At 44.7% G+C, this 15,961-nt stretch overlaps 1 protein-coding gene across 1 annotated transcript in view; it reads left to right on the top strand.

Moving 5' to 3' along the window:
• Positions 1 to 15,961, top strand: part of RAD51C (RAD51 paralog C) — a 68,661-nt gene that overhangs the window by 20,510 nt on the left and 32,190 nt on the right. The window contains exons 4-5 of the mRNA XM_066575867.1: positions 4,668 to 4,801; positions 11,709 to 11,840. Coding sequence (XP_066431964.1) covers positions 4,668 to 4,801; positions 11,709 to 11,840 — 266 coding nt within the window. The remainder of the gene's footprint in view (positions 1 to 4,667; positions 4,802 to 11,708; positions 11,841 to 15,961) is intronic.

Here is a 15,961-nt window from a genome sequence, read left to right as displayed (position 1 = left end):
GTATTTTCCCCGCCTAGCGGGCGTGTGTATTTTCCCCGCCTAGCGGGCGTGTGTATTTTCCCCGCCTAGCGGGCGTGTGTATTTTCCCCGCCTAGCGGGCGTGTGTATTTTCCCAACCTAGCGGGCGTGTGTATTTTCCCCGCCTAGCGGGCGACTACCCGTGGTGCCCCGCGTCCCTCTTTCTGTAGCGCCGCACAGCCGGTTTGCCGGCCCCACTCTCCGTGTCGGCGCAGGGACATTTTAAAATCACCTTCAAGCGCCCACGCTCTCGGCGCCACGCGCAGCAGAACAGGCCACGCGATTTTTAGAGGTTGTGCACCAGCATCGCCCCCTACAGCAGCGTTGGTCACATGTTGCCTGCGTGCATTGCCGCCGGTCAGGACGGCTGGTGGATAACCGTATTGCACGGCCACCATTGCCTTGCTACTGAACAGATTGCGTAGCTCGCGATGTTCGGGCGTTCGATTGCCATAGGCTGGCATATAATGCTACTGTGCGACCCGCTTTGGCCGCAGGCAGCAGCTGACCACTCCTTACGCCATCCTCTCTGTGAAATTGAGGTCACTGGGACCCCTTCCGTACTACACACAGACTATCGGTGGCTCCCTGGTCGCTGATAGCGCCCCTATTACCCCTTCCATACAGAAGGAATACCGCACAGCTACCCATATCTACTCCGGACCGGGTTGAGCGTTGCCTGACGGAAGCTCCCCCATTGCCCCCCTGCAGTCCCCTGCAGCCAGCAGTACCGCGGTGTCTAATTCCAGGATGACACGCGGACAGGGCGGCCAGAGCCACATGCCAGGTGCGCTCTCGCTACAGCTCTATATATACTGACAACAGTGTGCGAACTCTTGTCAGCATTACTCTGGGCTCGCTGACTGGATTCATCATTCCCCATGTCGGCTCCGCACCGGGTTGAGCCTTACATGTCGGCAGCTCCCCTGTGGTTCCCCCCGCGGCCACATGTACCATAGTGTCCGCGTCCAGGAGGGCATGCTGGCGGGGCGGCCAGAGCCACATACCAAGTGCGGTCGCGCTGTAGTTCGAGATTAAGCAGAGAGAATCTCGTCTTACAGATAACAGTATGCGATCTCTTGTCAGTAATCGCACAGGGAGTTTCTGGACTCATTTTTCCTCATGTCTGTCCCGAATCTGGTTGAACTCCTCTACAGACAATCGCACCACAGTGTCCGTGTCCAGGAGGACACGATGACAGCGGCCCGCAAGGGTCACATACTATGTGCGCGCTCGTTAAGGAACGAGACTACATCCAGCTGGAGAATATCTTGCCCTACGTACAACAGGGTTCAAGGTGCTTGTCTGCAGTACCCCAGGCGGCTGAGACCGAGGGTACTTCCATCCCCGAAACAGCGCATACACTGGTTTGAGCAGGAGTCAGCTTCGTCCCCTCAGTAGTTTCCTGCACCCTGAGTCGCAGTCCGGGACAGAGCCGCATATCAAGTGCGCTCTCTGCTGCCGTACTGGTCTACAAGCTAATTATCAGCGGTACCCCGGCCTTGATGTTAGACCTGACCGGGTTGCCCTGGCTTTACAGCTAGCCCCCCGCTTTTTCCTGCAGGCAACCAGACCGCTGTGTCCGATGCCGGGATAGCACGCGGACAGGGTCCGGCTAGTACCACATCAGTATGGGGTCTCGCTATTGGACGAGAGTTGCATTCCCCCCAAAAATTAGTCACCTTATGGACAACATGTATTGGGCCTTGTGTGGAGCAAGGTGTTAAGGCAGCAGTATGCAGGCCAAAACTCTTAAGGAAGTCAAACAGCCGTTGGGCTTACTTCGGTCTGGCTAAGTCTTGTGGTACCCTTCTGAGGAATATACTATTCTCAGGAATTCTGTGAACACGTCGTATTCGCCTCCACCCCACAGAAGCTTACGCTTCAGACGTTTTTCATAACGGCTAGCCTCCCTGGAGTGACCACCTGCAACTTCCTACAGGCAACTTAGGGCGATCTACGATGACAGAAGAGCCGCATACTTTTTAGGCCCCCACCACAGACAGAAGTGACGCGGGGCACCCCTCCGGCGGCACTTTGTAATGCCGAGTTCGTTTCTTTCGGGCGTTCTCTGAACTACAAGGCATGTGTACTCTCTAGGAATCATGGACTGCTAGTTCTACAGCCGTGTCAGTAGGACGTGGATAGCCCTCTGCAGGAGACAGCTCCTGCGGACCCTGGTGGGGTGCAGAACACGTTTCTCCCATTGGGGATGGGGAGACTGACCGTAGGAGTGCTCGGTATTCTAAACGGTCGCTAGTGTCGGTTCAGGTGTAGAGCCCTCCTAGTCGCTTGCGAGACTGATTGTGTATAGGAAGCTAAAACGTCCAATGGGGTTAAGACTGACAGATCCAGCGACTCGCTGCGACTCTCCTGCATTGTTCTCCCTGCATTATGACTTGCAGGACAGCGTAAGACAGTCCATACTTGTACTGTCTGCAATTTTAGGGTTCCTCCATCCCTACTGTGGAGGTTTCCTCAAAGGGATCAGTGAGTCTCGGACCAGTGTACCCTTGCTGCCTTGTGCGGTCAATTTTTCTGTACCCAGTGGAGTCACACGGTTACATTGCATCCCAGCACGGGGCCAGCCCTAGTTGATCACGAAATGGGCAGAAGTCCTCGCTAGCCCATGGGGCCATGCAGAGGCGGACGCCGTAGGCATTGTTGCAGAATCATGAAACCAAACTTTTTCCTCTCACGACCCTTTTTCAAGTTACAGCTAATCAGACAGCCGACGCCATGGACGGAGGCTGTCAGCATATACAGCATCAAGGTCATACGGCAGGCCTTCCAACTGTGGCCAACACAGGAGTCCAGCATGAGACGGTTGCATATCTCAACAGGTCGTTTCTCCACTGGCGTCTGGAGTCGAATGTCCCTTCATCACGGAGGGACGGTGTAGGTGAGATTGAATACCGGGAGGTATACGGGACCTGACTTACAACTAAGTTGCCTGGTAGAAGGTCCACAACCCTGATGTTTCGGCGCCTATGGCTCCACAGTTTCATCTTCGGATGCCTATTGGGTACGGATGGTACAGGAAACGGTTGTTATCTACCCGCTGTATGGCCTACCGCCGGTATCAGGATCCACTTCGGTGAGGTATCGGTGGGCACCTTCTCGGTAGTTCCAGGGAACGCTCCAGGGCAGGTTTCTCGGTTGACTACGCCAGAGTTCCTCGTGCAGGTAGCATGCTTCAGTCACGCTGGCGCGCTGCCGGTAATTCCGGCAACTCCGACTGGATCCCTGCTTTTCCAGAGTGGACTCCTTACAATGACTCTGTCTTGCAGCAATTCAGGGTTACTATGCCAGCAAGGTCATATTCTCAGGCCGTATTATTTGGAAGCCGTGTGCCTCGTCGGAAGCTCCTTGTATGGGTTCTGTTTTTTTCTTCCCTCAGAGGGTGGATGGGGCTGTTATTTAGGCCCCTTTAGGCTCTGTCTGAGCATGCGGGATACCTAGCCATCCATTAACGCTGGTCGCAGTTGAAGGACAGATTGCGTCCTTACACATGCGACGCCTTATATTTTCCCGCCCCCTTGGGTACTGCTCTAGAACGTCCCAAGGTCAGAGCTGTGTCCCCCAATGATAACAGACAAGAAAACAAGATTTGGTAAGAACTTACCGTAAAATCTCTTTCTCGTCTTGTTCATTGGGGGATACAGCACCCACCCAGTCTGGTATCGGAACTGTGACGTATACTCCCTAGGGGAGGGACCTCGGTGCAGTCGCACACGGTGTTGGAATGAGTTATAGTTCGTGAGTATTGTTGCTAATTATCTATGTTGTATCCTACTGGCTGCTCCTACTGCTTGCACACAAACTGAGCTAGCATGCTGCTTGCAGGAGGGGTATAGCTAGTGGGAGGAGTGAACACTTTTGTGCTTAGTGTCGCCTCCTAGTGGCAGAAGCTATACCCAAGGTCAGAGCTGTGTCCCCCAAAGAACAAGACGAGAAAGAGATTTTACGGTAAGTTCTTACCAAATCTTGTTTTTAGGTATTTTCTCCACAGGTTTCTCCAGACTTCAAAAAGGGTTGGAAAAACACCTTGACAAAATGTTACGATTAAAATGAATAAAAACACACCGTAGGGCCTCATGCACACGGGCAGATTTTTGCTGCGGAATCCGGGGTGGGCGTCCGCTTCCGATTTCAGCGGCAATAACTCTCCATAGTATGCTATGGCAAAGTGATTTTTTCATGCCCACGAGTGGAAATCAATTGCAATTTCTGCTCGTGGATGAAAAATCGCAGCTAGCTTCATTTTCCTGCAGTTCTCACACAGACTACTTCCATTGAAGTCAATGGAAGCTGTCCGATCCGCAGCCCATCCGCAATTGTGATTCCGGACGAGCCATGGATTCCGCTGGAAAAGCAGGAGTTAAAAAAAATAAATCTGTACTGCATATGTTCAACGGCGAGCCGTGTGGACCATCAGAAGTACAGAGGGGCTGGAAGAAAAGAGATCCGCGCAGACTCCGCCAAAGAAGGGTTCCCCGCCGCAGTCAGGGCCACATTCTGCAGACGAAATCCGGACTTGCTGTGTGCGTGAGGCCTGAAATGTTTCAGCAAATAAAGCTAATCTACTTCTACTTAAAAAGACCTTTAGCATACATATTATGATTTATTTTTTTCTGTTTGTTTTTTAGACCAGAAAATAGCTATGCAGAGGTTCACTCTCAACCACATACTGTCACACATTCACTACGTCAACTGCCATAGCTATGCTGAGCTGCTTGCACAGATGCTTGTCCTTCCAGACTTTATAGCCCAACATTCAAAGGTAAGGAGTCAGGGCCTTTCTTAATGTATACATGAAGTACACTGCTCAAAACATTAAGGGAACACTTAGGCCCCCTGCACACGGGTGGAAATTCCACGGCCGGATTTCCCGCAGAATTTACGCCCGTGACCACCTGCATAGGATTGCATTGCAAAACGCAATCCTATGCACACAGCCGCGATTTGTCCGTGTGAAAACGCACACGGAAAGCAAATCGTGGCATGTTCTATTTCTGTGCAGGTCTCGCAGAGACCCACACAGAAACGTCTGTAAACACCCACCGACTCCACTCTGTGCATGCGCCGGCTGGGCGGCAGCCGGAACACAGCGCAAAGAGGAGACACCGGGAGCGAGTGAGTCGCAGGGATCTGTCCCGGCTGTCTGCAGGCGACCTTAGGCATCACACTATAATTCCAAGTCTCTTACACTTCAGGGATATCAATCTGTCCAGTTAGGAAGCATCAGCGGTTGTGAACTAATTTCACCTGCCTTGAAGCGAATGAGACAACAGATGTTCTGGAGAGGCAACAGCAAGACAACCCCAATAAGGGAATGGTTTGGGATGTGGTGTCCACAAGTAATTACTCTCTCCTGATTCTTCTGTAGTTGGGCTAGTGTCCTTGTCCCTACAGGTAGTATGAAGTGATACCTGCAGCCTAATCAGGTAGCACAGGTATTCCTGCTGCACCAGGATGGACATCCACAAGGTTTGCTGTGTCTTCCAGCACAGTCTCAAGAGCATGGAGCAGATACCAAGATATGTGCTGTTACATGAGGAGAGTATATGAGCCTCGTATGGCGCAGTGTTAGGTAGTAGTATGCAGTCCTAAGCTCTCGCTCACAACCTGAAGGTCGCAGATTCTATCTCTGCATGGTTCAGGAAGGTTGACTCTGCCTCCCATCTTTCGTTCATTAAGATGTGTGTTTTAAGTGTTCTCTTATTTTAAGTTCCATTGATAACCTATACTGAGTATAGGTTATCAGTAGATAATCATACGGAGTCTGCCAGTGAAGATCCCTGCTGATCAAATGATTCCTGACATCGCTGCTGTCAGTACAGATAGTGTAGGAAACAGATCGCCCTGTCTGTAGTGCAGTGACCTGGGTTGGTATTGTAGGCATGGCTCCCCACTTAATTGCAATAAGAGCTGCGCCTGCATTACCAATCCGGGCTGCTGCACTATAGACAGAGCTGCCTGCTACTGGCTATGTCCTTAGTGACAGCCCGATATCGTCTGATCTGCATGAAGTCTGAGTGGCAGATCCCCACCAGTTATGCATTGATGACCTATCCGGAGGATTTAATAGAGTAGTACCATTTTCCTAAGGCTCTGTGTTCTCCTCGGTTGAACTTGCACTCACAAAGAAGATGGATATTTTACTTAAAGCATCATTGAATTTACTCATGAGATCAATCAGGTGGATTTTCCTTTCCTGTTGAACCTTCTTCCATCCGTCAGCAGAGGGCACTAATGTAATAGATATAGCTCTTTTTGTGACTTATCTACCTGTTGTATTCCAAAGTGTAATGTGTCCTTTTAAGTATGTAACTATTCATCTTTGCATTCTTTAACCCCTTAAGAACACGGCCTATTTTGGCGTTGAGAACCAAACAATTTTTGATATTTTTTTCATCTCCATTTTTCAAAAGCCATAACTTTTTTTTATTTTTCCGTCAACGCGCCCATATAAGGTCTTGTTTTTTGCGTGACGAACTGCAGTTTTTATTGGTACCATTTTTGGGTACATAGACTATAGTGTAAAACTCATGCAACATAAATGACACACTACATTTTTTCTGCGGGTCGGTACGGTTACAACGATACCAAAATTCTTATATATTTTTACTTTAATTGCGTTTTTTGGGAGGCAAAATGCTAAAAATTTGTATTTTGCCTCTGTTTTTTAGCATGTTGTTTTAACCCTTTTTGCCGTGCAGGATAAAAAGCGTGTTCAATTTATTGGACGCGTCGATACCAAATATGTGGGATTTAAAAATTTTTTTTTTTTTTAGAAAAAGCAGAAAAAAAGGGTTTTTTAAACTTTTTTTTTTTAACATTTTTATTTTTTCTACTTTATTTTGCTCTTATTTTTACACCATCTGTGTCCCTCATAGGGACTTACACTGCAGCACAGCTCCTGCTATGCCTTATCACTTATTACAGCGATCTTAGGCAATGGTAATACAATACACCGGTATCTGGTGTCCTGTTGCCATAGCAACCAGCCGGGCTCTCGCCATAACATTGCGAGAGCCGTCTGAAGTTACAGAGGGAGCACGCTCCCTCTGTGACCCTTTCCCTGCCGCGATCTACTTAGATCGCGATGGGGAAGGGGTTAACAGTGGGGGGCCGGCTACTAGTGACAGCCGCCTCCCGCTGCGGGATTACGTGAGATCTGATATGATCTCGCGCTATCCCTATGACGTAAGGGTATGTCATTTTGCGGGAAGTACCCCGCTCCCATGACGTACCCTTACGTCATGGGGAGGAAAGGGGTTTAACCCCTTAGTGACCTGACTTACCTTGGCCCTAAGGATCTGATGATTTTTTGGATACCTTGATATCCACATTTCAAAAGTCTTTATTTTTAAGCAAAGAGTGAAAAGTGTGCAAAAAACGTGTTTTCTTGTATTATTTTTTTTTTACGTTTCTTTAACCATTTTTATTTGTTTAATTTTTTGTGAACATTTTTTTATTTTTTTTAATGTCCCTGTTGGGGACTTGGACCTGAAATCCTATGATCGCTCTGATAATACATTGCAGTGTTTCTGTAATGTAATGCAATGCATTATTGCGATTCATAGTGATCATAGGCCATGGCAGATCCAGATGCCACTGTCTGATTGCCACGGCAACCCATTGGCCCTCTGCGATGGCGGAAGGCAAATGGGTTGCTAGCAACTGAACAACAGATAGTGGCGTTTGGTTCTGTCATGGCCTGTGATCGCTCAAATCCCTCTGTGAATCCTTTACATGCTGCAGTCAACATTGATCGTAGCATGTCGGGGATTAACAGTGGGGATTGGTGTTCTCACTGGCTCCCGCTGCGGATGGTGTAGGCTCGGCTTCTAAACCCGCACCATCCATAGAACATAAGTTTACTTCCATTCGCGAGAACCCCTTTCCAGCCAGGACATAGATTCCCCAGAAAACTGGTAGGTACGTAAGTTTTTCTCTCCCTCTCGATATATGTATATGGTCCAGAAAGTCCTCAGACGCTTTCACTTTCTTACATTTTATTTTGTAGCCTTGTATAAATAAAAAAAAAAAAATCAGGTTTCTCATTTTGCACTCTTTATACCCCATACTACAAAGAGAAAATGGAATGTTAGAACTAGAGATGAGCGAGTATACTCGCTAAGGCACATTACTCGAGCGAGTAGTGCCTTAGCCGAGTATCTCCCCGCTCGTCTCTAAAGATTCGGGGGCCGGCGCAGGTGACAGATGAGTTGCGGGAGGGAGAGAGAGATCTCCCCTCCGTTCCTCCCCGCCGGCCCCCGAATCTTTAGAGACGAGCGGGGAGATACTTGGCTAAGGCACTACTCGCTCGAGTAATGTGCCTTAGCGAGTATACTCGCTCCTCTCTAGTTAGAACTCTTTTGTACATTTTAAAGAAAAACATTTTGCATTGACATAAGTATCTAGACCCTGTACTTAGCGGAAGCACCTTTAGCAGAAATTACAGTCTTTTTGGGTATATGCCACAAAGGTTGCTCACCCAGATTTAGGAATGTTTTGCCATTCTCCTCTGCAGATCCTCTCATGTTCTGTCAGGTTGGATGGGGACTGTCTGTGGACAGCCATTTTTAGATCTCTCCAGAGATGTTTGATTGGGTTCAAGTCAGAGCCCTGGATGGACCACTCAAGGACATGATTGTTGTCCCCAAGCCACTCCTGTGTTGTCTTGGCTGTGTGCTTAGGGTCATTGTCTTATTGGAAGGAGAACCTTCTGTCCAGTCTGAAATCTCTTGTACTCTGGATCAAGCTTCATTAACAATATTTCTGTACTTTGCTCCATTTAGTTTTCCATCAGCTCTGACCAGTTCCCTATCCAGTTGCTGAAAATCACCCATGCAGCATAATGTTGTCACCACCAAGCTTCACTGTAGGGTTGGTATTGGGCAGACGATGACCAGTGCCTAGTTTTCTTCAGACATAACTCTTAGAATGGAGGCCAGTCTTGGTTTCATCAGACCAAAGAATCTTGTTTCTGACAGTCTGAGCGTCTTTTAGGTGCTTTTTGGAAAACCTCAGGTGGACTTACATCTGTCCTTTAGTGAGGAGAGACTTCTTTCTGACCCCTCTGCCATAAAGCTCAGATTGGTGGAGTGCTGCGGTGATGGTTGACCTTATGGAAGTTTCTCCCATCTGCATATAGGATCTTTAGAGCTCAGCCAAAGTGACCCTTAGGTTCTTGGAAACCTCTCTTACTAACACCCTTCTTCCCCCAATTACATAGTTTGGTGGGTCTGCCGGCTATAGGAAGAGTCTTGGTTGTTCCAAACATCTTCCATTTAAGAATTGTAGAGGCCATTATGCTCTTGGAACAGTACAATAGAATTTTTTTTTTTTTTGTAGCCTCCAGATCTGTTCCTCCACACAGTCCTGAGTCTGAGCTCTACAGGCAGTTCATTCTTCTGATGGTTTGGTTTTGTCTCGGATATGTAATGTCAACTCTGAGACCTTATATAGACAGGGTAGTATCTTAAAAGTATGTCCAATCAACTGAATTTATCACAGGTGACTCCAATCAACATGTAGAAACATCTCAAAGCTGATCAAGACAAATGGGAGGCCTCCAGAGCAAAATTTCAAGTGTCATACCAAAGGGTCTGAATACTTATGCCAATGCAAAATGTTAGAAAACTGTAAATGTTTTAAAAAAGAAAAACTTACATTCTGTTTTCACTTTGCCTTTATGGGGTATTGAGTGCAGCAGGATGGGGAAAACTTACATTTTTAAAAAAATTTGTACAAGACTACAACATAGCAAAATGTAAAAAGTCAAAGGGTATAATATGTATAGATACATAAAAATGGGTTACTGTTTATCTTGACTCATAATTCAACATGATATCACAGTATGCTGTGCTATCAAAATGGTTTATTTTACACATTAAATTGCTTTACAATGGGTTTTCTTGTACTAAGGTAAAAGAACAATAGTTTTTTAATGGATTCAGACAGCTTTCTGTGCTGTTCTATCACAATCAAGGAAATTTTGTCCCATCTGTACGTACATATGTATGGATATGGATCTATACATACATGCATATTAATCACAGATTATGGGGTGGTGCCTTTTTGAGAAGACAGAATTGGGAGAATTGTGTGTGTATATCATATAAATTATCATTTTAGCCCCCTTTGGGAGTACAAATGATAGAGGGCAGCAACAGGCAAGCAGGGAGATGAGGTATCTAACTCTGAAGACCGTTCTGGGGTGTATGCTTGGATTCTTTCACTTTTCCTGAAGTTCCATCTATGCGAGCCTGCTGGAGGGAGCACTACCACAGAAACATGGTGAAGTGAAGGGGGTATATGGATGTCATATAAACAGCTCATCTTGCTTGAAACCAGTTCTGATTGACTCTTTGTTGTCTGGGGACTTTGGCCACTTTCAGTATAAAATATACACTCTATTTAAGGCAGTGGTCACATATCTATTGCTGCAATGTGAAGCCATCCCCACTCAGTCAGCCTCTTCATCCCGCCTCAACAGTTCTCCTGTCCAGGCGGGAGAAGCGGAAAAGTCAAAAGTCTGTATGTGGAGGGGCATCTTGCCATACACAGCACTCAGCCTCCTTGAAAGGAATACATCATATACAAGGAACAGGTGCTGGCGCAGTAAAGGAAGGCTGCATGACTTGTATAGTCACATGCCCCTTTATCTGCAGACATGGTGTGGCTGGCAGAGCTGGTGGTACAAAGAGGCTGGCTGATCACAGGGCATGGCTCTACTGTATGGGACATTGCAGCTACAAACTCTATATTAGTAAGTTGAAAATAAGAATACTTTGCAAGCATTTTTTATGATCTGTCAAAAGTGGTCAACCCCTTTAGGGCCCACGTTCGGCTGTGTTCTTAACAGGTTAATACTGTGCACTGTAATTCAGACTTGCTGTCTAAAAATCTGCAGTCTTCAGCATTGACATCTAGTGACGACAGCAAACAGCTGGAAATTCAAAGTCTCAGAACGTTGATTTTCAAAGCGCCAGCATAAGTCTTAGAGCTATATTGTGATTAAACAGTGGTTGCACAAATTATGCCCAATGTGACAGTGCTGACAGAGGTAATAAAAATAGGCTGGTGATTTCAATCAGCAAACAAGATGACATGTGTATTCAGAGGTTCATTAGTCAGTATATGAAGCTATTGCCAGTTTTGCATTGGACAGTATACAACTAACATTATAAGACTACTTTATCCCATATGGGATAAAGTAGTCTTATAATGTTAGTCACATAAATACTTAACGATTATGTAGCCATTTTTTATTGTTCCAATGTATTTAAAATGAATAATAAACTTTGCAAATAGCCCTAATTAAAAATCATCTAGAAGTTTGTGTTGACAGTTCCTATGCAGCCGTGTGCGTCTACATCAGGGGTGTCAAACTCCTTTTCACCAACGGCCACATCAGCCTTATGGTTGTCTTCAAATGGCCGATTATAATTGTAAGACTGTATAGTAATGGGGAGTAATGACTGTTTGTTTAGTAATGAGCATATGAGAGCATGTTAATAGGAGGAGGGAAAGATATGTAAAAAAAAAAAATCTTTACAATACTTATGCAAAAATCTTATACAGTAAATGCCTTTAAGGTATCTTGTTAGGTTAGTTGTCCGTGATATAGAACAGTCATTCCTAACTTTATTCTATCTTTTGTTTTCTTCTTTGTATAGATCAAGCTGGTTATCATCGATAGCATTGCATTTCCTTTTCGACATTCCTTTGATGACCTTTCCTTACGGACGCGTCTTCTAAATATGTTGGCACAGCAGTTAATACACATTGCTAATCAACACAAACTAGCAGTAAGTGCATTAATAACAGCATTTATGGAATAAACTTGAAAACAATCAGACCTTTCTCAAGTCTACCTCTAGTTTCTAAGAAAAAAAAATGTGACGTGGTTAAAGTTTTTACGTACTGGGGTCACGGAATTCCCAATCACCTCCTTTCTGCTGTAAGCGTAGAGATTTGTCTTCTCTGAGCTAATGTTGATGGCCCAGCCATAGACCTATAGACTTTTAAACTGTGGTCTGTCATTATTAAGTTGGAAATTTCCAAGCTAATAGTCTTGGGGAAGTGGTATAATATAGTACTGGTTTAACAGAGACTGCATACAATATTTACTAGTGAGGAACTGCCCAAAGCGCTTCTTCTAGGACACCAGCATCTATGCTCTCTAAATGGCACTGGGTCGCCAGGGAGTGGGAATTGTGTGTACTGCCCAGTTTATTGTACTGCATAGCTAAAGGGGTATTCCCATCTCAAGAATTCTATTTCAATGTGTTTGAAATCACACATATATATATTCGCCCATAAGATATTTTCAAACTGCTCAATTCTCCAGATGTTTGAGATATTAATTCCTTTTGTCCTTTGGTTGTTTACTGCTCATTGCCAGGAAAATAGACCACTAGTTCTATGGAAAGAAATAGCAGGGGAGGCTGCACTCTCCTCTAATTCTGATGACCAGGGTCTTAGGAGCGCATGCACACTGGCTTTCAGCGTGGAACCCCAGCTACCATTGTGCTCTGCTATTTTTTCCATAGCATGGAAACATGGTCTGTTATCCTGGCAATGAGTAGTAAACAACCAAAAGGCAGGGGAATCAAGATCTGCAATATCTGGAGAATGGAGCATTTTGAAAATAAACCTCTTATGAGTGAGTGCATTGGTTTGCGATATCGCACACATGCAAATATGATTTCTGGGATGGAAACACCCCTTTTTAAGGGGGTTTTCCCACAATTGACTTTTATCACCTATTTACAGGAGAGGTGATAAAATCTGATTAGTGGGTGTCTCACCACTGGGACCACCACTGATCTTGAGAACAAGAGTCCCATGCCCCCTTTTCCTCTTCACTGCACCCTTCACAGTGCGAAGCATCTGAAATATAGAAGCAGCAAAGCATCTGCTACTCCATTCAACTCTACAGAACTGCTGGAGATAGCCAAGCACTTGTGCTTGGCGGTATCTGGCAGTGAAATTGAATTGCATGGAGTGGCAGTGTTTTGTGCAAAGAGGAATGGTGGTCACAAAATCACCATTCTCATGATTGGCAGGAGTCATGGCGTTGAGACTCCCACCACTTAGACTTTTGTCACCTATTCTATGGATAGGTGATAGTCGATTGCAAAAATAAACCTTTAATAAATGTGTGCAGTTCTAAACTTCAGCAAGTTTAGGATGAAATTAGTCTGCACCCTTGGCTTATGGCTCAAAAGATGTAACTAGAAATACAAAACCAAATCAGAAGTGACATTTCTGTGCGGGTCTTGCAATAGAACATGCCGCGATTTGTTTTCTGCGCATGTTTTCACACGGACAAATCGCGGCTGTGTGCCTAGGATTGCGTTTTGTAATGCAATCCCATGCAGGCAGGCATAGGCAGAAATTCTACGGGAAATCCCACCGTGGAATTTCCGCCCGTGTGCAGGGGGCCTATTGCATGTGATAAGCCGTAATACTTTGTTACATAGTTTTTGTTTTGTGTGTTTTGTTTTGTTTTTAATAAAGGAGTAAATTATGTAAATAAGTGCAGATGGTTTGTACTATTCTGTTGATCGGTCCATGAGCCAAGGTCTTGGGAACACAGTTGTATAGACATGGCACAGCACATCCACACAATCACTGTTCCTGAGATCTTAATTCCCTGCACATGTATTACATAGATGAAACATGTTTATTTCTGGATTACATAAGCTGTAGTTATTGAAATTTAAGCTTTAATACTACTTTTCAACAGGCAGCCAATGCTAGAGCTGATGTGGATGCTACTTGTCAATGCGTTTAATTACAGGACAGCTTATGGAATACTTGAATATTATATATTTGTTCCTTAAACCAAGCACTTTCTAGTGGAGGAACACTTCTTTATATCTATTGGAACCATTTAGGATTGAAAACCTTTAGCAAAGAATGCAGATTCGACCTAATAAAACTGTGTGGGGTTTGCACCATGAAATTAGGAAATCCTTCTTTCAGCACGTTGCATCAAATAAAGCTCTCCTGTGTATCCCTGCTGCAGTATTGTAGAAGTATAAATAAAATGTACTTTCTGCCTTCATCAAAGCCTCCCAAGCTCTTCTACTCTGAATTGCTGTTCTAACCGCCACCTAAATATAGCAAGCTATACCAGCAGGCAGCGTAATGGCTTCAGTGCTGGAGGAGTTAACAGCATGATATGCCTGATTAGCTAGCTAATGTGGAAGATATAAAAAGGGCCATGCTTATGCATAGCTTCTGTCATTGCGCCAGTTCAAATACATTTTAGCTGGAAACAACATGCAAGTCGCCTTGCCTGATTGGGCTTTTTGGATTCAGCAGATGCTGGCTTTATTCCATTACTCTTCGACGCTCAGATTCTATTTTATTTGTATAATGTATTTATTGTTCCAGAGATAATAACCTGGCAGGTTTTCAAATGAATAGTGCTGAGGTCTGAGCTGTTTTAGCTGAGACTCAAAGAAATAATGCAAAATTGCATTCTCATAATGCCGTCCGCTGAAAGAAACCACACGTCCCTTGCCTCAACATTTTACATGCTATTTGCACAAAAGAAAAGATTTGTGTGATTGACACGATCCTTCGAGACACTTACTCACACAATGTTAGCATTAAAACAGCAGTACCATCGCTGTAAGAAAGTATGGCTAATGGCGCCTGCTACCCTGTGTGTCAGAGAGATTTAGATTGATGTCTCTATATAGTATTAGATAAATGTATTTTCATGCACACCATTCTTTTATCTCACCTTTATGAATGCTATGAAGACCAGCTTAAATTTAAATGGGTTTTCCGGTGTTGATGACGTATCCACAAGATAGGCCATCAGTAAGTAGTTGATTGGCAGGGGTCACCACTGTGGTTCAGCTGACAAAAGGTGACAGTAGTGTTCAGGTGAGGACCGTGGCCGCTTTAGTGCATTTTAGGTGAGGTGCCGTACATTGTATAGCGGCTCATTTCTATTAATTTGAATGAGACTGAGCTACATTCGGGCCATGGGACTGATGAATGTGACATCATGGGACTGAGAAGAGGCTGCGATGCTCGCCCCAAGCACCATAGTCTCTTCGATCAGCTGATCAATGGGGATCCCGAGCAGTGGACCCAACCGATGAACTATTGATGGCCTTTCTGAGGATAGATGAGCAATAGTCCAATCCAGGAAAACACTATTAATCAACAGCTGCTTGTACACTATTAAATAGACTGTATTAAGATGCTATTTTGTATGAATATTACACTCTAGCAAGGTAACCCTATCTCTTCAGTTGGTTCTGCTTAACTCCATAAGGAGGTGTCCGTTTCAGTGAGACTGCTGGAGATAGCTGGGTACTTGAACTTGACTATCTCTGACAATCTCATTCAAATGAATGGAGCAGCAGTGTTTCATTGGTTTAGGGACATTTAGCTTACCTAGTTTTGTGATTGGTGAGGGTCCCAGTGGTCAGATCTTCACCAATCAGATAGTTCTGTCCTACTCTGTGGATAGGACCTCTTATGGTGGGACAATCCCTCTAAGGATGCATTTACTCATTTCATAAGAAAAAGAATTTTTGATTTTTTTCATATTGATTAGCAGTCATATTGATTAGCCATATGACGGCTTGCTTGTTGCAGAATGAGTTGTATTTTTTAATGGCACAATTTTTGGGAGGTAAAACTTTAATGAATAACAAATTCTTTTTTAGTGAAAAACAGTGAAAATATAACAGCAGTTCTGCCATTGTGTTTGGGATTAGTTTTTGTCATTCACTATGAGATATAGAATAAATAACATGTTAACCTTATTCTGTGGATCTTTAGCATTATGGCTATACCAAATTTATATAGTTTTTGTTATTTTCCAAATTCTGTATAACATAAAAAGAAATTGTGAAAATAAAATCTTTTTATCTTATTAGTAGACGCATAAAAGTTT

Source organism: Eleutherodactylus coqui, chromosome 1 (genome assembly GCF_035609145.1).
Source record: "Eleutherodactylus coqui strain aEleCoq1 chromosome 1, aEleCoq1.hap1, whole genome shotgun sequence".
Taxonomy (NCBI): domain Eukaryota; kingdom Metazoa; phylum Chordata; class Amphibia; order Anura; family Eleutherodactylidae; genus Eleutherodactylus; species Eleutherodactylus coqui.
The sequence above is the reverse complement of the archived record's forward strand: the minus strand, read 5'-3'. Positions and strand labels throughout refer to the sequence as shown.